General features: G+C 33.1%; 1 protein-coding gene across 11 annotated transcripts in view; it reads right to left on the minus strand.

Moving 5' to 3' along the window:
• PICALM (phosphatidylinositol binding clathrin assembly protein) overlaps positions 1–26,659 on the minus strand; it is a 94,193-nt gene that overhangs the window by 44,387 nt on the left and 23,147 nt on the right. For all 11 annotated transcript variants that reach the window (XM_010990498.3, XM_010990428.3, XM_010990443.3 and 8 more), the window contains exons 2-7: positions 18,057–18,199; positions 16,122–16,197; positions 12,941–13,043; positions 6,744–6,837; positions 3,987–4,098; positions 2,646–2,752 (exon numbers count right to left, since the gene is read on the minus strand). In XM_010990498.3, coding sequence (XP_010988800.1) covers positions 2,646–2,752; positions 3,987–4,098; positions 6,744–6,837; positions 12,941–13,043; positions 16,122–16,197; positions 18,057–18,199 — 635 coding nt within the window. The remainder of the gene's footprint in view (positions 1–2,645; positions 2,753–3,986; positions 4,099–6,743; positions 6,838–12,940; positions 13,044–16,121; positions 16,198–18,056; positions 18,200–26,659) is intronic.

The following is a 26,659-nucleotide window of genomic DNA, read 5'->3' on the forward strand; positions in this document are numbered from 1 at the left end:
GCTAGTACTATGAACAATATTTTAGACAGAATTCTTTAAAATCAGAAGAATATTTAATCCCCACAGATATCATTCAGTATTTCCAAAGACTTAAGTACAGTTGATTTAAAATGTATTAGTTTCTGGTGTACAGCATGGATGGACTTGGAGGGCATTATGCTAAGTGAAGTAAGTCAAACAGAGAAAGACAAATATTGTTAGGTATCACTTATATGTGGAGTGTAAACAAAAATACAACAAACTAGTGAATATAACAGAAAAGAAAGACTCACAAATGTAGAGAAGGAACTACTGGTTACCAGTGGGAAGGGGGAGGGGCAAGATGGAGGTGGAGGTAGAGGATTAAGAGGTACAGATCATCAGATATAAAATAAGCTACAAGGATATATTGTACAACATGGGGAATATAGCCAATATTTTGTAATAACTATAAATGGAGTATAAACAAAAATTTGTGAATCACTATATTGCATACCTATAACATACATCAACTATACTTCAATTTTTAAAATGATGTTGTAAAATAAATACATACATTTTTAAAATGGTTAAAAAAAATATTTCCAAGGACTTTGATGTTATTTGATAGCTCTAAAAGTTCTAACATGGGGATGGGGAGTAGAGCTAAATAGCAGAGTGCATGCTTAGTATGCACAAGGTCCTGGGTTCAATCCCCAGTACCTCCATTAATAAATAAATAAACCAACAAATAAATAAGCAAGCCCAATTACCTCTCAAAACAAACAAACAAACAAACAAAAAATCACTCACCCCCCAAAATAAGTAACAGTTCTAACATGAGAGGAACTAGAGTGGGAAATTCAACAAGATTATTGTTACCATCTCCACATCTTCTAAGCACCTACATACCTTGTCATAGTCTGAAAAATCCATCACTTCTATAACACAAAACACTATAGCAAGAACAAGAAAGGCTGACCATTAACAAGTCCTCTGGGGCACGAAAAAAAGCTAAGGAACAAACCTGATGACAATGACTTTCTCTTTCTCCATAATGCCTTCTCTGGCAATCACCAAAGATAACAATTATAAAAACCTATGTTCACTCAAGTAAGCCAACTTTTACACAAATACCAAATGATATCTAACCAGGATATAACTGTGCAACAAAGCAATCCCAATACACTTTCAAGTTGTTCAGGTACTAGATAATTTCCAGCAAAAAAGATAAAAACCATTCCTGTTTATTCTAACACCCAAACCGAAAAACTGTTTTTCCCCTCATGGCTATATGACTATATTTCATTTTCTAATCATTCTTTCTTTGTTTTCTCAACCTCTATAGGGCCAGTCCTAGAATGATTTCAGTAGAAAATTTCATAATTCATACTAAGACCTTAGTAGCTAATCACTAATTGATGTATCTGTTCTCTTCAAACACATTTGAAAAAGTTGCTTCTGCCTTTACTCCAAGAACTAACGTCTCCTAATGAAATTGCTAGCCCAAAGACGGCCTCATGAAAAATTATTTTTAGGGCAAGAGAATATTCCTATTTCTCAGATCATATGGAGTAGCTGGTCTATTCCATCTCAGAGTAAGACCAGCAGATCTGGAGGTAAATAAGGGCTTAAAACTTAAGTCAGTACCTATAACTATCAAATACAAAGAACAAAAGAGAAGCAAAGGGAAAAGTCAACAAATTAAAACTTAAAGAATTTACTAAGATCACAGTATAAACTAACTTCTTCTAGATTTAGTGTATGACTGACCCATTGATTTCTCCTTGAGATAGTTTAAATCCAAAATAAATTTTAGTATACTTCATAAAATAGTTGATTCACAACACAAAGCTGTTTTCTTCAAAGGTCTCATCATCCTGTTCTATCCTATTCCATCTGCAACATAATAAAACATCACTATGGTAGTAGAGCTAGAATCACCAACTTGCTAGCTTCAGATTAACTACTTTGACATTACTGATCAATTACCTAGTCATCTTCTAAAATTATCCTAGCAAGACATCTCTGATGGTAATGAGTAGAGCACAGAAAGGAAAACAAGCAAAAACACTTTAAGCTCTACCTCTGTGAAAGCAAGATAATGCCCAGAACATTACCACAACTACCTTCTGTGACAATTTCAGGAAATTATTTTTTATGCAGATTTGCAAAATTAGATTTATCTTATAACTCACATTCATGGTTTTCATAATCAGGGACAAACAATAAATACACTAAATTCACTTCTATAAGGGGAACAAAACATTTTAATCATGTGGCTGGAGGAAACAGACTTGCACTAACACAGATTATTTTATTTTAACATATTTTAGAATATTTATTTTAACATATTTAACAGAATAAATCTTCTAAAATACATGACTAATTCCAAACATAAAAATCACTGCCATCTACCTAATTTTATAGAGAAATAAATAATTTAAAAACAGATAATCTTTCAGTATTCAATACTGAATTAAATACACAGGGCATTTTTCTACTCACTATTATATCATATTCACATCACAGCATAAAATTCAATATAGCATAGTGATATAATTAAATATATACCTTACTATATTTTAAGATACTTCTTTCACTTGGATATAGACTGATTTCTCTGAAATCCACACTTAAAGACAGAAGAGCAAGTTAGGGCATATAGTGATTTAAAGATAGTTTACCTCTGCAACTTTGAGAAACTCTGAGATTCTTGTCATCCTAGTCAGGAACTTCTTATAGATGTCAAGACCTTCTTTGCACTGGTTCTTTTTCATATCGAAATATTTTTCTGCCAAAAGTAGGTGTAAAAACACTTTTATTCACATCAAAATATAACACTCAAAAAGGAACAAGATTAAGTTAATAGCTCCAAAGAGATTATACAGATGTCTTAGAGAACGCTTTCCCCCTACAGAAAAAATATCAGTGTTAAATTAGCTTAGATACTTCAAGCAAATTAAAAGAGATGCTATTTTATTAGAAACTAAGAAATTATGACTTTACTCATATTACTAGTTCATTCTACAATATTTCTTTCCTCATATATTTGCATGTAAATAGGGATCACATTTTACTCCATTTAAAACAGTGCTAACTTTTATTCCCAAATATCCTCACTAATGATATATAAATAAAGATGCCCACTTTCTCATGTCCAAATGTCACTTGGAAAGCTAATTTTAACTTAATATATTAACAGCAGTAAGGAGTTTAGTTTACACCAATCACAGGGTAGAAGACTCTGTCTTCCAAAGCTTTGTAGAAAAGAAAATCTTCCATTTTTCACTTGTGAACAAAACAAACCCAATTTCCCTATCTCCGTGGGTTAAAGCATCCCTGAATAAGTTCATGTCGCCCTAGCCCATAAAAAACAAATTTAAACAAATCCTAAAATTAAAAAAAAAAGTACTGAGGAGGGAGAACAAGTTCACTGGAGTAAACACATTTGACATCTGACACTTGATATTTTGGCACTCCTTGTAGACTGTTACTTGTCTACTCCATTCAAATCCCACTGAAAAAAAATTAGCATTTCTAGGCAAAATTAACTGCGTTCCATATATACCAAATACACAGTAAAGCACCACACATTCCTAAAACATATCAAAAGTAAAAAGCATCCTTAAAAACATGTTTAATCATTTTAAAATAATTATTAATTTTAAAATTAAGTTTAGAAAAAAATACCAATTTTACAGTTTAAGTTCATTTTGGAGTAAACTGTGAGGAAATAAGATACTCCTGAGACAGAAAATTCCAACTTAATTTTTAAGAAATTTTTTTATGTCTAAAATAAAACTGACAGAAAAAAAACAGATATAGCTAAAAAATACAAAATTCATCTAGCTGAACACGTTATAAGTATGTATTTCATCACTTAGCATGTGTAATCAGATATAGGATTCTTTTCTCCAAATTGTCTCAATGAATTTTTAGGCAGCTTTAAGTGACAATGAAGACATTATTTATCTATATGACACAAGACAGGAAATAAAATGTTATTAAACTATAGAAAGATTTACCCAACAGGTTAATAATTCCTTCATTGTATGCTGCAAACAGTCTAATGGCATCCTTGAACAGGAGCATGAAGGCAGCATTTATTACCCCATTTGTAAGTTCGTTACTATTAACCTGGAAAAAAAAATAGAAAAATTAGCTAATCTTTTGTTTTAAAATGACAATAACTGCCTTCGAACTAAAATACAATGTAATTCAATTATTTAGGTGATTGAGAGAAAAAGACATTTATCTCTAACAATCAGAGCTCCAGCCAAATAGCGTAAAAATCTTGATCAGAGAGTTAGATTTATTTAAAACCCACACACACAATCCTTCAATTTAGTTCAGAAACAAGTCACTGAGAACAAAAGTACCCTTTAACTCCTAACAATCTTAGGCTACATCTCAAGTCTTTCAGTTATAAGTTCACTTCAACATTAAATACTTCTTAATGCAAAATAAAGCCCCTTTCTAGGTAGGAGTTCACTTTGAGTCACAAAGCATCCACTGAATATTCTTAAATCAAAAAGTATTAAATGGCTACTACAATTACCAAAGCACTGAATTAAGCTAGGCAGAAAATACTTTTTAAAAATACAGCTTTTTCCAGTATTATAAACAAGCTCACCTTCAAAACAGTTATGATGATAATATTTCTACCTCATATGGTTACTGGGAGAACTAAATGATATATTGAGTATAGAGAGCCCAGTACAGTACTTTATACATAAATGATCAATATTCATTATTAACACTGAATTATGTTTTAACAAAAAAATAGCATGCATTTGTCTACCAAGAATACTAGAAATAACTTTAGTTTTATCTCAAGGAATGAATCAAAAGGGTAATAAACAGAGTTAACCTTAAGTTCCTTTTTAGATATCTAAGTGCATGATAATTAACTAGTTAGATACAGAAAAATGTAAGCATAAAGCTGAATGGTAAGCAGCAAATAGGTAAGTATTTGCAAAATATCTGACAAGATTGATTTCCATTACAGAGAGAATCCTAATTAAAAGCAAATGACAAACAATTAACTAAATAAAAAGTACAACTGGCTAATAACATGTGAAAGAAGTTCAACTTCACTGATCAAGTAAATTAAAATATAATAATCAAATTAAATTACTGAACTATCCTTTCTTGAGCACCAGACTAGGAGTTATCAAGATAATCAAAACCAAGGTATTATTCTGTACTGATAAGGATGAATAAAAACAAGCACCATTGACAAGTGACTGGCCCATCCCTTTTGGAGTGTTAAGTTCGCAATATTTATTAAAAATTTACATGTATGTCCTTTGAACCACCAAATTCTTTTTCTAGGCATTAACCCTATAGAAACGAGTTTATAAATGTGTAGATACACACACTATCTGACACACACACGGAGTGTTTAGTGCCCCCCTCCTCTGCTTTTTTCCCCCATTTATTTTCTGGATTAAAAACCTAAAATACTCTAAATATTTATCAACAGGAGGATCAGATAAATTGTTATATACAATGAAGTATAATAGATACTGAAAAGAATATGAAAATTTATAAAGGAACCCACAATATACTAAGAGAAAAAAAAATTTCGTGGTTGGGTCCTCTCTCTATAAAGACCAAAATAAAGCTCAGTGGTTACATCAATCCCGAGTCTTCTAGACTAAAGGTCAGCAAACTTTTCTGAAAAGGGCCTCACTGTATATCCAACTGCACAGGTCATATGGTCTCTGTCACAACTACTCAACCCTCTTATTACCTCAAAACAGCAGGCAGACAATATGTAAACCAATGAGCCTGACTGTGTTCTAAAAACACTACTGTGGACCGTGAAAAATAAATTTCATATAATTTTCACCTGTCAAAAATATTTTATTATTTGCAACCATTTAAAAATGTAAAATTCGTTCTTAGCTCACAAGCCATATAAAAATAGACAGCAGGTCATAGTTTGAGAACCTGTTCTAGTCTATAAAGAACCTACAGGATTCATTCATTGAATGTTTACTGGACACCATCTATGTACCACAAACTACTGACAATGGGGACACAGCAGGGAAAAAACAGACCTGGTCCCTTCCCTCAAGAAGCTTAAAGACTTCCAATTAATAGCATATATTAAAGGAAAATCAATTTTATCATAAGTGTCACCGTTCCATTCACAAACTTGCACTTACAAGCTCTAAAATAAAATGTCTTAAGATAGATGCACCAAAAGAGAAAAGACAAAAATGCTAACACCTAACATACTACAAATAATACAGCTGGCAACTTGGTTCAAGTAATGGTCATTAAAACAAAAATTCTGGGGAACATAAAGTCCTCGGGCAATAGCTACATAACAGGCTGTTCCAAGTGTATTTGAACTTCCCTTTATTTCTTAATAACTGTCATGCTTGAGTCCTACAAAGCAGACAAAAAGTGAAATACTAAGTGAGGTGGTCATAAAGAAAATCTTTATATAATTTTAACATGTAAAAAAATTAGCAAAAGAAAGTAGATTGTCAGATCAATTCTTTCATCTCTCCATTGCTTTCTTCAGCTTGTATATGCTATATTTCTGGGACTAGAGACGTACCACCAAAAAAATTAGAGTAAATCCAAAACAATTATAAAAATGGGCAATAATCTGATTTGAGACCATATTTACAGAAAATCCTTAGCCAAAGAGGATATTACTGTGAAAAAATTACTCTATGATAATTTGAGAATAAAAACTCTGAGCAATTAAAATGATACAATTTTTTAAATCTAAAATTATAAAAGCATTTATACAATCAACTTACATTAAAATCAAGAAGGGCATCCATCTGATTTTGAATAATTGGTACAGTTTTTAGGAGTTTTTCTGTGTTCATTGTTCTCATAACTCCATCAGCCCTATTTAAAAAAAATGAAAACACTTGAGTTTGTTATTAAATCTACATTTCGAACTCCCATCTGGTTCTCTATTTAAACAGAACAAGTTGCTATGAAACATCACATGTTTTTAAGTCATTATTGAACGTGAAACCTCAAGCAGAAACCATACAGAAAAAACAAAAAAAGGAAACACCATATGTCTAACATCAAAGGGCTCATTTAAAACTAAAAAGAAGATGCAAAACATGAGACACAAAAATAAAAGCTTATATTACGCAGCCAGGTTCACAATGCATTTTCTACATGAGGAAATCATCTGATCCTCAACGTCACTCATTTGCATAAAGGGCAGTTTTATAGATTTTTTTAATTATAAATTTTAAAAAATCATTTGCCTCAAATCACTAAACAGGACACAATGGAGCCTGCAGTTGAACACAAGACTTGGTGAGCACTGCTTTATTTAAGGTATTTTATTTATGACTCAAACCAAAATAATTTTATTACAAAATAAGGGACATTTTTACCAAGACATTATAATCTGGCTATTAAAATAATTGATACTTAAAGAGGAATGATTTTTAATAGAATATTCTGATAAATTTTTCCAAAAAGATTTCTTTAAATATTTCTGTAGATATTTCTAAAGATAAAGAAATATTAGCATTACCAAATAAACTAGAATTTTACAAAACTGACAGCAGGAACACTAGATAAGAGGTACTGGCGTGAAGGCACACAACTAACTGTTTATTACACATCAGGCTCCATACTAAGGGCTTGATGTATGTTTTTCAAATCTTCACGAACTCCTGCAAATAATCTTGTTCCATTTTATAGACAAGGAAATTTCAGGTTTAGTGAGGTTATAAGACTATCAAAAGTTGGGAAACTGGTTTTTGGGTCAGGATGTAAACCCAAGTGTATGAGACTCCAAAACAGTGCTTTTCATAACCTTTTGGCAGAGTAACAAGGCCCTTTCAAAAAATTTATAGGCTTTCCCTAACTTACAAATGACCCATACTTATAAAGAGCTGCTCTACCCTAAGCTACTACCCCTTCAACCACAACCCCAGATACCATAAAAACAATTAAGCTATGAATAGTAAAAACAGTGCTTTGCAGGACAAGAGTTTAAAGAACAAACACTGGACTGCCTTAGGTAGGCAACTACTGACCAGCTTGACTCCAATGACTCTCCCAAATAAGATGTGTTAACTCTTAAATGATGCCTGTATCTTCTCAAGTACTAAATTACATTGACTGGTACCAGCTGCTGGAGTTTGGGATAAGGACACCACTCCCTCTTTGTAATTCCTTCTTTATTCTCATACACATCACACTCTCATTTCATCAGTCACCATTAGCCCCCTATTAGTCCTCCCTCCCTCTCCTTGCTGAATAACTTTTTGACTTCCGGGTCACTTCCTCTCCATCACAGAAGACTTGAATACTGGCTCAGTTTTTCTTGGTTAACTTCAACAACTTACATCCACAATCAATCCAACATCTTGATCTCAAAGTCCCTTAACCACAGCCCCTATTCCCATAGTCAGATCCTGACCTTACTGCCCCTCAAGAAACCACATTATCCCCACCCCACCCCTTCCCTCCACCAAGAGAAAAAGACAAAATTCAGACACCTCACCTTACGACAATAACCTTTTAACTTTCCAGCTGCCTTGGTCAAGTATCCTCATAGCAAAAACTATTCGACTTTATTATAAACTTCATTGTATCAATCCCACAACTACCTACATTGATCCCTTTTCATTTTTCCTTCTTTCATCTAGCTTATAATTCTACAGATCACTATTATAATTGCTAATACCCTTAACTCTTTTGCACTTCTCTTTCCCTTACAGTCACTTGGCAAATTCACAATCCTGGGTGAACGTACATTTACCTCCTCCACGTCTATACACATGCAGCTGGGCTTTATAAAGGAAGTAAGTATATATATAAGTGAAAAGTCATTTAATAATACTGAGTAATAACCCATTTTGATTTTTAATACTGTATATTTCTATTAAAAATTATAGTTAGACTTCACCTCATTTTTTATACCAAGATATATTCTAAATGAACCATAGATATAAATATGAAGTATTGAGTCTATAAAAATATCCAATAAAAACATGAATAGATAATTAATCATTTGGGGTAGAAAAATCCACTCCGAGTTTGCTTAAAGAAAATAGCCATAAAAAAGAAGATAACAATTTTGATCACTTAAGATTTTTTTAAGTTTTAATAATGCTAAAAAGGGGGTGGGGTGGGATATGTGTAATCCTTATGACAATTTCCCCCCAAATCCAAAAGCTTATTTGTTAGTTTGCCATGTGCTAATATGCATTACATACAGTATATCATTTAATTGTCACAACAATCCTAACAGATAAGTGCTATTAACATCACCACGCTACAGATGAAAAACTACAGATGGAAAACTTGGAGCTTAAGTTAAGGCTTCCTAACTGTGCCACAGCATACTACTACTGAACAAATGGGTTATATGTATACCAAGATATTAATCCCTAAACCTTCAAGCCTCAAGCAGTCTTCTCCATGTAATCCACTGTCCTGTAAAAAAATAAAAGGTTGTGTGCCATGATGTGGAAAAAGTTCCAGCAAACTGATGGATATGTAATAAAAGATACTTGTTCTTAGGAAATAGGCACTCAAGTATTAAGAGCTATAAACTGTAAAAAAGCATGAGGTACTAAATCCACTCTCAAATAGATCCACAAAAAAGTACACAAACACACATACACACAGAAAAATTAAGCAAATGTGACACAATGTTAAAACTGGTGAATCTGAGTAAAGTGTATAGGAGTTATATATATTACTCTTAAAGCCTTTCAGAAAGTGAAATTACTTCAAAATAAAATTATTTTTAAAAGCTAGCAAGTTGGCTGAAGTATTCTACTAAAATCCCTCACTTAACTGGAGTGAAGCTACAAATCAAACCTAGATTTAACTCATTAAACGGCCTGTGAGTCCCTAACACAACAGAAAAGAATTTTTTAAAATCCCAATAGAGACGTGGGTAATGCATATTAGCACATGCATTATTTCTGGACTCTGGTAAAGAACATTAAAAAGCAATTAAGAAAACACAAACGGCATTTTAAAAAAGAGAGAAAAAGGCTTAACATCACCATTTAATAATCAATCAATATAAAATGAACACCTAAGAGATAACATTTTCACGATGATGGAAGAATGCAGTGAAAGAGGTATTTATAATTGTATTTAACTCAAGAATTTGTACAACTTTTACACCGGGCAATTTGGTGTTTTCTATTAAAGTGTTAAATCTGTATATTTCCTCTGACTTGTCAATTCTAAGAATTTATTCTACAGGAAACTTCACTTAAGAATGCAACGATATATAAAAGAACAGCTAATGCATTACTTTTTTTCTAAGATGAAAAATGGGAATAAATCAAATGTATATCTAGAACATAATTCTAAAGAAATTCCATTCAATCATAGGTCCTCTTTGATTCACTTTCTTTTTCCTTAGAATTAAGTAAGAGTAATTTCCTTTAGATAATACTAATTATATTGTGTATAATCAAGGGCTATTCTCATTCAAATAATGAAAGTTTGCTCTAATAAATACAGAAATGCAGCAACTCTCTTCAATCTCAAAACTGCCTTTTCAGATTAGAAAAAAAAGTTGCTATTTAAAAAAATCTATTAATCTGAAATCTACATATATCTTGGTCAGATTTAAACAAACACACTTTATAGTGAAGTACTAACATAAGCCCAGCTGGAAAATAGTTTACTGGACAGAATACTGGGGTTAAGGATCAGACTTCTAGGATAAGCACCTCTACCATAATTATCTACAAAGTACCTAAATATATGAAACAAAATCTGTGAAATTTAGTTTTGTTAAGTTCCAAACTAATCACCTCCTGATTACGTGACATAGAACATTTAAGTTCAGCTTTAAAGTTTCTTGTGTAACTGAGAGGTTACTTTTACATTTATATTACACTTTCCACTTCAGTCTAGTAATCTAACATTTTAAGAGAATAAAGAAACATATTAATTGCTTAGATCTTTGAGCAGCAGCGAAACTCAGAAAGGCATTCACTAAAGTTATTTCTGAAGAAGCCAAGGTTCCCCTTAGGGGAGGCCTCCATAGCTACAAGGGTCATCAATGCTCCTTAAGAATGTCTTCAGTGGCTTTTTCCTGGGGACTCATTCATGTAGCCTAAGAAAAACTTGTATTCTATACTAGCCTTATCAGGTATATAAGCACTGATTATATTATTCATGTGATTACTTCTCGTGCCAAAAGACTGTGATTCAGGGTACAGCAAGAAATAAATTCATCCTCTGCATCCAATATTTAAAAAAACCTTTTATAAATACAAAACAGCATGAAAAGAAAGACACAGAAGGACATCTCATATTTATGGATTGGAAAAAATGTGTTAAAGACAGCAACACTCCCCAATTTGATCTATATATTCAACGCACTCACTATCAAAATCCAGCTGTCATCACTGCAAAAACTGATAAGATGATCCTAAAATTCATATGGAAATGCAAGAGACACAGAACAGTAAAAACAATCTTGAAAAATAAGAGAGCCAGAGAACTCACACTTCTCAATTTCAAAACTTCCTACCAAGCAACAGTAATCAAGACAGTGTAGTACTGGAATTAGGACAGACATAGATCAAGAGAATAGAATTCAGAGTCCAGAAATTAACCTTTACACTTATGGTCAAGCTGGGATAACAGAATATCCACATACAAAAGAATGTATTTGCATCCACACCTCATACCATATACAAATATTAATTCAAAATGGATCAAAAACCTAAATGTAAAAGCTAAAACTACAAAAGTTTGAAAAAGTGAAGGAGTAAACCTTTGTGACCTTGGATTAAGCAATGTTTTCTTAGACATGATGCCAAAAGTACAAGCAGCCAAAGAAAAAAAACAGATAAATTGGACTCCATCAAAATTCAAAACTTGTTTTTCAAAGGATAGCATCAAGAAAGTGAAGACAAGCCACAGAAAGGGAGAAAATATTTTTAAGCTATGTATATGTCCAGAATGTATTTAAAAAACTTACAACTCAACAAGAAAAAGAAATAACCCAATTTAAAAAACGAGCAAAGGATCTGAACATTTTTCCAAAGAAGATATACAAATAGCCAATAAGCAAATAAAATGACACTCAGTATTAGCCATCAGGAAAATGCAAACCAAAATCACAATGATATACCACTTCACACCGACTAGGATGGCTATAATCAAAAAGACAGAAAATAACAAGTATTGACAAGAACGTGGAGAAACTGGAACCTGCATACACTGCTGGTGGGAATGTAAAATCATTCAACTACTTTAAAAAATGGTTTGGCTGTTCCTCAGAAGGCTAAACATAAGAGCTACCATATGACCTAGCAATTCCAGTCCTAGACACATATCCAAGAGGACTGAAAAGATAATCTACACAAAAACTTGTATACTAATGCTCACAGCAACATTATTTCTAAGAGCCAAAAAGTAGAAACTATTCAAATGTCTATCAGCTGATGAACAAAACAGTATAATCCATACAACAGAATATTATTCAGTCATAAAAGGAATGAAGTACTGATATATGCTACAAGGATGCTACAACTTGCATACATAAAGCTAAATGAAAGAAGCCAGATACAAAAGGCCACATATTGTATCATTCCATTTATATGAAACAGCCAGAATAGGCAAATCCATAGAGATAGAAAGTAGATTTGTGGTTTCCAGGGTCTAGAGGAAAAGGAAAATGGAAAGCATTGAAATGTTTTGGGATTAGATAGCAGACATGATGTACAATTTGTTAAGTATGTTAAAAACCCCTTAATTGTCCACTTTAAAAGGGTGAATTTTATATTGTGTGAATTATCTCAATAAAGCTGTTATAAAATTTAAAAGAATTCTGAAAATCCAAGTGCAAAAAGTATCTGATGTACTTCTTCAAAGAAAAAAGTTCACCTTTTAAAACTGGCCTAAAATTCTATAATTCATAATCAATAATTCCTATGGTTTACATTTTAAAATATTCAAACCCATTAGATGTCAAAAAAAAAGCTCAACTCACCCTCTCTTCACTTTTGTGAAATCAAATGCAACTTGTCTGTATGAAACTGCTTTTTCATTTAGATATCTACTATACCGCCTAATAAATGTAGACATGTCATAACCTGTAAGAAAAGAAACAGAAGTATTGCAAAAATTATTAACATCCCAATTTGCTTAGAAAACTCATTTTATCCAATGGCCATAAAGTCTTGATATCCCACTCTCAGTTTAGTGATGTAAATTAAGTGACATTAAAATCTCTATTACCTCACATTTTTAAAGTCAAGTATATGTCACATGCAGCTTAGAAAAACCTTCCCCCTTAGAATTTCACTAAAATAATAATTCTGTTTTACTTCTGATCAACATTCCTATCTTTTAACAAGAACTGGAAAAGCATGTTTTCTTACACTACTTGACAACCTTATAACTCAAATTTAATATCCTATGGAACCACAACATCACTCCTCAAAACATTAAGTAATTTAATAATTTTCATATTTATGAATCTTTAGCTGCATTATTATTTAGAACAACAATAATTTATGTAGGCCTTATACCTTATAAGCAGTAAATTACTGCATAGTACAACAAAAGAAATGACAATATGCAAGTTTAAGGCATAACAAAAAAATGTATATAAATGTTTTCAACAAAGCTTTCTTAATGAATACCTAAATCAAAGATATTGTTTCAACACAATAATGACATTTGGAAAACTTCAGCAATATAAAATCTAATCAATATCATTAAACAAACAAACAAAAAACCCTTGTGTTTTAGCTATTGCCTGGCTCAGGAAGTCTATAAATTTTTGCTCTTCATTGAAAAAGCAGGTCCATTCTATTTTAGCTCATTTTCATCTAACAAATTTAACTTTAGTTGATGGTCTCTGCTACTTTAAAAAGAATACCAAAACAACAACAACAACAAAAAAGCAAAGTGACTAGATTTAACATAATCACCAACTCATTTATCAGTAAATATTTCTTGAATGGCTACTAATTTGCCACTGGAGAAAAATCAGTGAACAATACGGAAAAAAAAAATGACTGCCCTCAGATAGTCTTGTAGCTGCTAGCGTTTTTTATAAGGTATTACATACATTCTTCAGGTCTTTAGTTCACATTGTTCCTTCTAATCCACTCCACTCCATCCTCACTAATGCAGGAAAAAATAGCTTATCTTTCAAGGCTCAGTCTCTGAAACCTTCCCTGAACTCTCTGCATTCCCATATTATTCTTAACTCCAAGTACAACTCATAGCTATTAGATGTACACAGTGCCTATCTCACTCACTAGACTAGAAGTTTATTTATATTATATAAACCTAGTGTAACACCCAGCATATATTTAATAAAATACACCAGAATCCATGCAAACAAAACACATTAATAATCAAAATTACTTTTCAAAAACATCGCTGAATTATATGCTTTTAATTATCATTTCAGTTATATCTTTATAATCTCTTTAGAATATAAGCTTTAAATAAAAGGTCTAAAAGCTGTTCTCTACCTAAAAGGAATGAATGCCTTAAAACCTTATCACTAGAAGTGCTTAATTTCCATATTAAGAAAGTGGAAAATCAGTAGCTAATAAGACACAAAAACCCACTTGGACATATGCATATATTCTGCTCTAGAGTAGTGGTCTGCACATCGTTCGCCATAGACTCTTAAAGTTCAAATGAACTGAATAAGGGGGAAAGCAGAAATAAAAAGATGAGGAGGCAGAGTTTATTCCATGTCCTGGAAAACAGAGCAGCTCCAGTTTCATCTGTTACATATATCTAACTTCTATTTAAGATTTTATTTGAAAAAGGGATTCCGTTGCTTAATTTTTTTTCTTAACTCCTTAGAGTATTATATCGCTTATTAAAGTAGAATCAATCTTGTAACACTTGGTGCTATGTATACATTATTGACCTTATATAATCTCTGGAAGGCTAGGTATTCAATTCATTCTAATTAATACTTCCATTTGCCAAAAGTAAACCAGTATTGAACTGGACAGTCCCTAAACACAAACAAAGCTAGTCACTAAATTCCAATGATTTTATCTCTACAAAAGCCACAATTCAGTCCCTCATAATCTAATTCAGCCTGGACTGAGCTATGGTGCTTTCTTTATCACATACACTCCTTCCCCTTTCCCCCCTCAACTCAAAAACTCTGATGGTTTCTCACTGCATTATAAAATCTCAAGTCTATCAAAATCTTCTTGCATGATTTTGGCCCCAGCTTCTTGAGGGTTATCTGCCACTACATGTTCTCCATCATCATACATTCTATTCATACTCATTTTCTGTATAAATCTTAAATATCCCTGTTCTTTCACAACCATGTACATCTGTGTACCTTTGCGGAAGCCAACTCATGCCCTCCTCCATCCATCTTTTAAAGCGCAACACAAATCCCACCTTCTCTAAAGATATTTCCCAGATTAAACCTTTCTGTTGAATATTCACAAGTCCTTTGGCATGTCCTTTATGAGGCTCTTCCTAGAGTTCTATAATGCTATCAGTCTAGTTCTGGAACTAAGTATAACAAATCCCATTAAGACAGAAAGTACATAGAGGGCTACAATACCAGATGACAGCAATTTAAAGTTACTGGATTAAAAGTAAAATAAAAAAGTAGGTGAGTATCAATGAGCAATTCATCTGAATAACACATTTTATACTTACCTTTGCTACTAAAATGTATGATATTCCCAACTGCATTTCTTGGAATAAAGTATAAAACAACAACAACAATATAAATGAAAGCAGATACTTACATTGTGTTTCCTGTGTCAGGTACCATTCTAAGCACTATACATTTATTAACTAGGTTAAGCCTCATGATACTCCTATAGGATGGGTACTATCATTATTCCTGATTTTACAGATGCAGAGAGGTGAAGTAACTTGCTCAAGTTTATGTAGCTGTTAAGTGGTAGAGATGGGATTCAAATCTAGGCAGTCCAGTTCCAGAATCCACTCTCAAACTACCCTATACTGCTTTCTCAAAGAGCTTTGGGTATCAAGTAGTGAAGTCAATCTTAATATTCACATTAAAAGACAGTTTTTCCTTTCCTGTAACTTTCACTAAAACATGATGTTCCTCCATAGCACACGTTCTCAAGGACAGAGTTCAACTCTGCAGTAATTGTCAAATGGGGTCACTCGATTTTCTATAATGAGTAAGTTGTCTTTACCTTGCAATCCACTTTTATCCAAAAAATTGCTTAAGTTAAACAATGTGTTTCTTGAAGCCAAATACTGAATAAAACGCTGAGGGGAAAAAAAAACAACAAATAATTATGTCAAATGTAAGTACTGACATCTAAGAAACTCTAATTTGAAAATTAGGGGAGAAAATGGTGGTTAACACATTTCATTAATCTTACCTAGTTTAAATTTCTCATCCTTAGTCCTCCTATTAGTTACCAAACCTAAAAACGTAACATTTTTCACTAGCATGCAGTAATTTATTAAAGCCTAATGCCCACAGCTATGGCATTAATGATAAAGTAAAAGGAAACAGGCACTTTTAAACTGGAACCAGTAATTTTGGCTTTACTGCAGCCATATTATAGCTACAGCTAATCACATTCAGGTGGCAGCTTTACTGTATTGTACTGTATTAAAAGTAAAATAAAATAATAGGTATCAACGAGTAATTCTTTTGAATAAATGATCATGATCTTAGGTAAACACATTCCTGATAAAAATAGAAACTATTATCCTAGTTAAGATCAAAATGTTTCAAGTTACACTGAAGTCAGTATACCCGAATATTTTTGCTGACTCTGTACACTGCTTATAATGAATTAGAAAGCAACTGAGTAACATATGTCCTAAAGATGGTCACATCTGTTACCTAAGTAATCGTATTTCAAGTAACATCTGGAAATAACTTTTAAAACTTAAAGACTACAAATAAGATCTTTTGCTATGGTGCTATAACAGTGAATAATAAAAACTAAATCTCCAGCAAGGGCAAGTTAAAATTACAGAATGTATGATCAATTGTGTAGTGACTAAAGATGATAAATACAAAGAACATAGAACATGGAGATGCTTATTATGGTGTGATATATAAAAAGGTTAAAAATAATATTTTATCTAATTACGATTATAGCTACAAAAAACTCTTCTGGACAGGACCAGAAGGGAACAACAAAAAGTGCAAATAGATCTGATGCAATGTAAGAATTGTGGGTAAGTTTCTGCTTTAATTTTGAACTTTAATGATGCTATATTTGGTATCTGTCAAAGATGACATCAGAGTCTCATGACTGAAAAACCCAAAATAATGAGTAAAATGATGGATGTCAGGAAAATCACTATGCTCAGTAGTCTGATACCAATGAATAAAGTCCCTCCACATCTCTATGGGAGCTGTCTCCCAGCAACTAGAGTTCTGCATTTTTCTAAGGCTCATAGCAATATACTAGATTTATCTAGTTCCATTCAAATTTTCTTTAACACAATTCAAAATATTTCTTCTGACACAATTTTACAAATATTTATACTAGCCTGGGAAAATCACTTAAGAACTAAAAAATAAGTTGCTAAGGCTATCATGGAAAACAAGATGATTCTCTCCAAACATTAAATTGCAAAAGCTTATGCATCTTATTTTTAACCCTTCTGGGCAACAGAGACTTTAGACACAACTCTCTGCTGAAGAGGTATTCTTCAATTAGTCTCTCTCAGCAAAATGCCATCTTAGTCCTTAATATCACAGCCTCGAACCAGGCAAAGAGCTTCTACAGACAACAATATGAGATCAGACAGAAATCTGACTGGTCTATAATAAAAAAGCAAATGAATATAGACAAACATATAGTCTATAGACAAAGGCCCATAAAAATCAGATGCTACTTATAGAACTCATCTCCAGGCATTAAATCTTTGTTTCTTGATCCCATTACTGAAGTCCTCTGTGCTCCGACCCACTTTCTGCTTTCTGATTTACAGGCCATCTTTCCTTAGAGTGTAGAGTCTACAATTATATTTCTGTATAAGCATCTTGCCCTTTTTACCTTTACTCGGTTACTATAGCCTTCCAGAAGTGTCAATGGGAGAACCAAGCTGAATAATCAGTCAACACACCAGTATACTTGTTAACCAAAAATACTGCTTACCTCATTTCCATACACCATCAAATGATGAGTTGTAATGAGAGATTTGAAGACCACCACCCAACTACTGTTGGTAGTTCTTTCAAATAAACTGTCTGCCAACTGTGGGATGTTCACATTCATCTCATTTGTGCACTGAATTAAGTCTGCAATATTAAAAATAAAAAAAGATTAATTTACTTTGGCTTTCATTTATTATTAGTGCTAGAACTGCACAATAGCAGGGGAAAGATGTAACAGAACAGAGCTACAAATGGATAGTTTGAAGAAGTTGTTAAAGAGCTCTCAGGAAAATAACTCAAATAGTACTTCTACCTGAGAAGTAAACAGGGCACTGATTAGTATTACACAACTGATCAATAATACTAAAAGTAAATCAAACTCCCTTTACCCTTAAGTATTTTGTTTATCTCAAAAGGAATTATTTCAGGGCCATGTGGAACTTTCAATTCTCTTACTACCCATAAACTTTCAGAGTTACAATGCTAATATTATTCATCCCTATGTTTAAAGAAAACTTTAAAAAGTCATACATATGGAAGCACGAATAAGCTGAAAGTCAAATACCTTTATTAATATCCTCCCTAGAATGCTGTGTTTGCACTAGTAGAAAGATAGAGCCGATATGTGGTCTATGAGGGGATAGGATTCTCTATTTATATAAAGTAATTATCATTCTTTTCTCCCTTCAGTTCCACTGAGTTAGCTCTGTTTTTATTTGATTGTAACACTGAAAAACAAAACTGAAAATGGACTGAAAGTTTCTCACTGCAATAAATTTCCAAATAAGAAATGATCCAGGAACTCCAATTATTACTCTGAAAACAGTTAAAACAATGTAAGTTCTAATTTTATATTTCAAGATACAAATAATTGGAAAGAATTACCATAAGTAGTCTAATATATAATTGTTTCATCACCAAAACTGAAAAAAATTCTTTATAGACCTCAGTTTCACCTCCAATCTGCTTCAGAGATATTACTGGCAAATTCAATTAAGAAAATACTAACTATGGTCTAATTTTGAGAATTAATGAAGAGGAAAATCAAGAAATGAGTTGTTTTAAAGTATGCAAAAGGCAAAATCTATAAATACCTTAGTTATGACTACCATAAAGGGAAAAAAATTAGTAGTTATTTGTGATTTATTAGCAGTTTGTCTACTTTTAAACTTCAGTATTTAATAATTAAATATGAATTCAAATGACCAAGCTTGGCCGTGATTGGTAGTAAGAAACATCAATGTAACTATGACCATTTATCTGTTTGTAATCTTTCAAAAATGTTTATTCTATAATAGGTCCAATTACTACACAAGTAACATTTGATAAGCAAATGCATTTTAGATAAGCAGTTACCCTGGCCAGCAATGCCTGAAGAACAAAGCACAAAACAGTCAGACTACCCACGGAACAGGAGAATGACATACGGCTTTCCCAATTCAGACTACTTGCAACAAAAATTAAATAGTACATTCAACTTAGTCTGTATGGTTCAGCTTCTGATATTTTACTTTTAGTATTTTAGAATTTGATCTCTGCTTTCTCTGAAACTTCTTCAATAGTACTTTGTTACTGTCCTATGGCACTGAATATACTGTACTTGCCTTATTCCCAAAGTTAAATTTTCTGTGTCTCTCAAAGCATAATTTACTGGGAACAAGGCCTATCTATGCCCTGCTCATTTTGAATCCTTTAAAACTTCAAGCAGAGTGGTCAAGTTCTGAACTTAATTATAAGAAGTTATATTCCTAGCTTCTTTCTTTTATGGTTTTATCTTTACACATCTATATTTTTCTACATCCCTCCAGAAACTATTGATAAGCTATTCAACTCTTAAATATAAGCTGCTTTCTCACAGTGGCATCAACAGTCATTTTACTCCTCAAAATCTTATTTTTGTTTTCAAAATTGAACCTGTCACAAATTTCTTGTCTCAATATTGCCCAAAGGTGCTCCTGCCTCTGCGCATGTGTATATACATTCCCTAAAGCCAATCAGTAACCAATCCCACGGTCTCCTCTCCATCCCACTATCACTGCCAAAGTCAGAGTTCAGATTCTATTTTTCCTTAACTAGAGGTTACCAGTTCTGGGAGCATTCAGAAATTGGGGAGAGAGATTACCATGCTCTGAGGGGTTTTACTGGCATTTAAATATCAAGGATGATGGAGACTGTCATGCAATGCACAACTAACATTCCAGAATTAAAAACTGTCCCACCCAAAACTGTACCCCTGAGAAAATGTTGGACTGACTGGCCTCTTCACTTCCAATGATACCTAATCTGGGGTCTCACCCATTCCATACTCCCAAACATTCTCTAAACCCTCCACACAATCACTAAAGCTGGCACATAATTCTACTCTTGCACTATTTACTTCCAAATCATTCTCTTCTACTAGATTGAGAGATTTTTTTAAAGGTATCTGGAAAAACTTTTGTTAGTAATTTCCATACTCTTAATCACGGAGTACACTGCTAGATTAGTCAGACAGAGCTTAATCTTACATGAAGCCAAAAGTATATAGATTGTTTCAAAAATTAGTATTTTATATATTAGAATATATATAGTCTACCTATGCTGTATTTTCCCTCTGTGATCAGCTCTTCTCTCTGCATCACTTTGCCTCAGTTACACTGACGTCTCTTTTGCAATGCCTCCCACGAGCCAAGTACCTTTATGTGCTCAACGTTTCTATTCCTTCTGCCTAGAATACTCTTCTCCCACGTATCCACATTTTCCTTACTTTCTGGCTCAATTCCTATAGATCTTTGCTCAAAGGTCATCTTTTCAGATGAACATCTCTAAATATTTATAAAAACTAACGTAGCTTTAACAACATTCACCTACTTTCAAACTCTTACTACACCCCTTACTCTTGCTTTCTCTCTTTCCAAAGCACCTGCCATCACCTATCTTATTTTAATTTGTTTAATGTCTTTCTCTCCCAATTAAAATATAAGTTCCATGTGGGCAGGGCTCTATTACGTTCTCTGCTATATCTCCAAAGCCCTAGAATAGTGCAAAGCATACAGTAGTCACTCATATTTTTTGAATACATTCATTTTAGTATGCATATGGACAGTCCTAACATGACCTTTTAGAAAGCATCCAAAATGGTGGTTTTTTTAACAAAGACTAAACCAACAATTTCCAATTCTTTGCACAACCTGCTATTCCCAAAAGGTTGAAGAACAAACCTGAGCCCGTTAGACGTGAAAACTTTCAAATTTCAAGTTAAAGGGAATCTAACAAATAATGGTTAAACTGTAACCCTATGAAAACTATATAGTAAGCTTTAGAAATGACCACATAAAGGAAAACTCCAGAAGCCAAAATGTAACACTTCACATGTAACAGGGAAAATGAGACAAGAGTTCAGGCATGAATTCAGAGTAGACCAAATGCAAAATCAAAGATACACAAACATTACTGGGAGAAAAAATACCACATAGTTACACAAACTCTACAGAACACACTTCCCCATAGTATTTTAACGCACCCAGTCATTTTCTCCATGCAGTAATTTTTCCTCTGAACAATGTTTCTACTATAGCAGTAATTTGAAAATGCTTCTAAGTCTGAGCTCCAACAACTTGGGAAGGGAAATGTTTTCCCCACCTCTGACTAACCAAAAGCAAATCATTTCAAACAGAAGTTGAGCATATCATGGGAGTCTTGATAGCTACTGCTTTTCTCACTCTCAATTCAGATTTCACTTCTTAAAAAGCACAGACTTGGTTTTAAACTTCCCTTACCATCAAAAGGCTTCCAAAGTAGAAATGCATCTTTTAATTCTTTTAGTTATTTACCTTAAGACTATAAAACTGGAAAATGTTTTTTAACATGATTAACAAATCCTAAACCCTACACTCAAAAAAGTAGTTATTATATGGCATATAGGTTCTCTGCTTTAGGTATACGTGAGAAGCCATGAGGATTTTTAGTTATTTAAGGGCAGGAAGACAATAGGGCTACTACAGAAATAAAGAGCCTTTTTCCACAGAGACAGTGCAAGGAACCAATTCCTACTATACAAAAAAAGCTCTCACTTTTATTATTTAATACGTATCTCCAACAAGGTCTGAGGTAGATAAAGTAAAAGTTAATTGCATTAACACAGGTAAGGCCTTTGCCCATAGGTAAGGCCACAGGAGATCACTAGTAAAGTAACAGATTAGTTAGCAGAATTAAATTTTTGTAAAAGATAAGGCTTGGAAACATATAGGAAGTGAATATCCAACTAGCCAATTTAATGCAAGTCCTAAATTTCTAACTAACTTAAAACAAAAATAGATTAAAAAAAATTAGTGAAATGTAAAACAGTACTTTTATAGTCAGTGGAAAACAAAAGTTCAGCGAAGTACAAAAAATGTAGAAGTACCCAGCAACCAGATGGTTTCATTAATCTTATAGCCATATTCTTAGAGCACACCACAAGCCTGTACAGATCTCCCCAGGCAGGGTTCACCAGTTTTAGAAACTTACAGTATTTGGGGTTTACTCCAAAGCAAGTCAGGCAACACAGCCAGTGGCAAGCACCATTAGCTGAATGTAGACACCTCAAGTTCCCATCTAAACAGGCACTGACTAGGCTATATCAAAACTATGCTGACACTCACGCAGATTTTCTAATAAATGAATTCGCCTAAGAAGAATATTAGTCTTTAAAACATAAACAAACAAAGCCTGATATATCATAATCATTTAGCCAAATACTACTGTCTCTTTCAAAACGGTCACTTTGAAAGATACTCTTTTTGCAACTGTCTTCAGAATGGATTAGAGTAACATTAAGATTGATCTCTTCAATCATCTAGAAAATTGGAGATACACTCAATTGGAAAGGCAAATTAAGTGGTTCATCAAATGTTGCTTCACTGATCAGATCTTTGAAATTTTTCCTGGGTAGGAGTACAAACAAAGAACAACTGTTCACCAAGGAACGGTAACTAGAGGATATGAAAATAGTTTCTGAACTTTTGCTATAAAGTATCTGCACAATTTTTTTCACTTAGCAAAAATCTGAAAGTATTTAGAAAACATGCAAGCTGAAATCAGACTTCAACCAAAAGATATCTAGGAAATGAGATGAACAATCTTGTCTGACTCAATTAAATTTTTTGTGTAAGGGGTCACAAAATACAGTCCAAATTAAGACATAACTACTACAATTTTTAAAGTTTGTGGGGTCCTCTGTGAGAAGCATCATACATCTTTACATAATTTTCATTAGAATTAACTCAAAAATACAGTCTTCACAGACTAATTTATACCTCAAGAAATAAATCTAAACAACATTTTAATTGGATGTTAAAATTAAAACAAGGGAAAGACTCACATAGAATGCTCAGTATGAATAACAAGGATTGAGTTAATCTGAAAAGAGGAGCAAAAGGGACATTCAAAGTATTGAAAAGAAATGACAAAGTTAGCCAAGTAGCTTTGATAAAAATACACGAAGCTAAGATATCTAAGTCACATTATAAGTGGACATGTCCAATAATGGAGGAATAGTTCATTAAATGACAGCCGTCTGACAATGAAATACTATGAGGTCAGCAAATACATGGTAAAAAAAAAGTTGAGAGAGGAAAACGCTCACAGTATATTATATCAAAACCATATTAAAGAACAATAAGAGTAAGATTCCATTTTTTCAAATCACAGATGTACTATATTTTCTGATATATACTGTATTTGCTCAAATACAGGTGATAAAGAACTGAACACTTTTGAAATTACTCAGCAACTAATTTATATATGAACAGGCAGATAAAAGTTAAAACCAATATGTAAAAGAATTCTATCACTGTTATTTCCATAATTTTACAAATTTCAGTAAGCATCTCTCATGTCACACAGTAAATACCAATCCAGTACCGTAATTCATTCCAGATTCTTTGGAACATTATCATGATCGATGGCAGAAAGGACAGCATTGACATGTTCCTTTATTTCCTCAAGGATGTGAGGAAGAGGTGCTATAAGCACAAGAATTGCACAGTATAATAACTGGAAATTTGGTAGCCACTCTTGCGCAGATAGGCCAATATTTTGAACACAAGTTCAATCATTCACCATGGTAGATGAGTCTTGAGAAATCTCCAGAACCCACAAAGGAAGTAAGGCAAAATGCCATTTTACTAAAAAACAAACAAACAAAAACCAAGTTGCAGCTGTAGGAAAAATCAATCTGTCAGCACAACCAGATGCTATTTCTGTCACGGTGTTGTCTGCAAAATGAATGGGCTAAGGATTCACATATGTGAAAACTAAGAACTGTACAGATAACTCTACAATTTGATAATAGTTTATTAGTACAGTTACATTAGTAGTGTAATAGTATAGTTATATTTAACCTTGTTACTGAGTAGTAAGTTTCTTTCCTTTTGTTTTTTTTAAACATTTTTTATTGATTTATAATCATTTTACAATGTTGTGTCAAATTCCAGTGTAGAGCACAATTTTTCAGTCATACATGAACATACATATATTCATTGTCACATTTTTTTCTCTGTGAGCTACCATAAAATCTTGTGTGTATTTCCCTGTGCTATACAGTATAATCTTGTTTATCTATTCTACAATGTTGAAATCCTGTCTATCCCTTCCCACCCTCCGCCCCATTGGCAACCACAAGTTTGTATTCTATGTCTATGAGTCTATTTCTGTTTTGTATTTATGCTTTGTTTTTTTGTTTTTGTGTCTTAGATTCCACATATGAGCAATCTCATATGGTATTTTTCTTTCTCTTGCTGGCTTACTTCACTTAGAATGACATTCTCCAGGAGCATCCATGTTGCTGCAAATGGCATTATGTTGTTGGTTTTTATGGCTGAGTAGTATTCCATTGTATAAATATACCACTTCTTCTTTATCCAGTCATCCGTTGATGGACATTTAGGCTGTTTCCATGTTTTGGCTATTGTAAATAGTGCTGCTATGAACACCGGGGTGCAGGTGTCATTCTGAAGTAGGGTTCCTTCTGGATATAAGCCCAGGAGCGGGATTCCTGGGTCATACAGTAAGCCTATTCCTAGTCTTTTGAGGAATCTCCATACTGTTTTCCATAGTGGCTGCACCAAACTGCATTCCCACCAGCAGTGTAGGAGGGTTCCCCTTTCTGCACAGCCTCTCCAGCATTTGTCATTTGTGGATTTTTGAATGATGGCCATTCTGACTGGTGTGAGGTGATACCTCACTGTAGTTTTGATTTGCATTTCTCTGATAATTAGTGATATTGAGCATTTTTTCATGTGCTTATTGATCATTTGTAGGCCTTCCTTGGAGAATTGCTTGTTTAGGTCTTTTGCCCATCTTTGGATTGGGTTGTTTGGTTGTTTCTTATTAAGCTGTATGAGCTGCTTATATATTCTGGAGATCAAGCCTTGTCAGTTTCATTTGCAAAAATTTTCTCCCATTCCGTAGGTTGTCTTTTTGTTTTACTTATGGTTTCCTTTGCTGTGCAGAAGCTTGTAAGTTTCATTAGGTCCCATTTGTTTATTCTTGCTTTTATTTCTTCTAGGAGAAAACTTTTGAGATGTATGTCAGATAATGTTTTGCCCATATTTTCCTCTAGGAGGTTTATTGTATCTTCTCTTATGTTTAAGTCTTTGATCCATTTTGAGTTCATTTTTGTGTATGGTGTAAGGGAGTGTTTTAGTTTCATTGCTTTACATGCTGCTGTCCAGTTTTCCCAACACCATTTGCTGAAGAGACTGTCTTTATTCCATTGTATATTCTTGCCTCCTTTGTTGAAGATTAGTTGACCAAAAGTTTGTGGGTTCCCTTCTGGGCTGTCTGTTCTGTTCCATTGGTCTATCTGTCTGTTTTTGTACAAATACCATGCTGTCTTGATGACTGTAGCTCTATAGTATTGTCTGAAGTCTGGGAGAGTTATTCCTCCAGCCTCTTTCTTTCTCTTCCGTAATGCTTTGGCAATTCTAGGTCTTTGATGATTCCATATAAATTTTATTATGGTTTGTTCTAGTTCTGTGAAATATGTCCTGGGTAATTTGATAGGGATTGCATTAAATCTATAGATTGCCTTGGGCAGTGTGACCATTTTAACAATATTGATTCCTCCAATCCAAGAGCATGGGATATCTTTCCATTTTTTAAAGTCTTTTTTAATTTCCTTCATCAATGTTTTATAGTTTTCTGTGTATAATTCTTTCACCTCCTTGGTTAGATTTACCCCTAGGTATTTTATTACTTTGGGTGCTATTTTAAAGGGGATTGTTTCTTTACTTTCTTTTTCTGTTGATTCATTGTTAGTGTAAAGAAATGCAACTGATTTTTGAAAGTTAATCTTGTAACCTGCTACCCTGCTGAATTCTTCGATCAGCTCTAGTAGTTTTTGTGTGGACTTTTTAGGGTTTTCTGTATATAGTAACATGTCGTAGGCATATAGTGTTAACTGTTGTTTTTAAATCACCATGTAAAAGAAGAGAGGCTTTTCCCCTGAAAAATTATTCAACAGAAAAGCTGCTATAAATCTTTGCAAATTCTCTCATTAGCTGGTTCTCTCTGGTTATTCTAAACAAAGTTTTTTTGAAGATAATATATTTACCTGAAAACATCTCCATCAGTACTAATTTC

The sequence above is a fragment of the Camelus dromedarius genome, chromosome 12, assembly GCF_036321535.1.
Source record: "Camelus dromedarius isolate mCamDro1 chromosome 12, mCamDro1.pat, whole genome shotgun sequence".
NCBI classification, from domain to species: Eukaryota; Metazoa; Chordata; class Mammalia; order Artiodactyla; family Camelidae; genus Camelus; species Camelus dromedarius.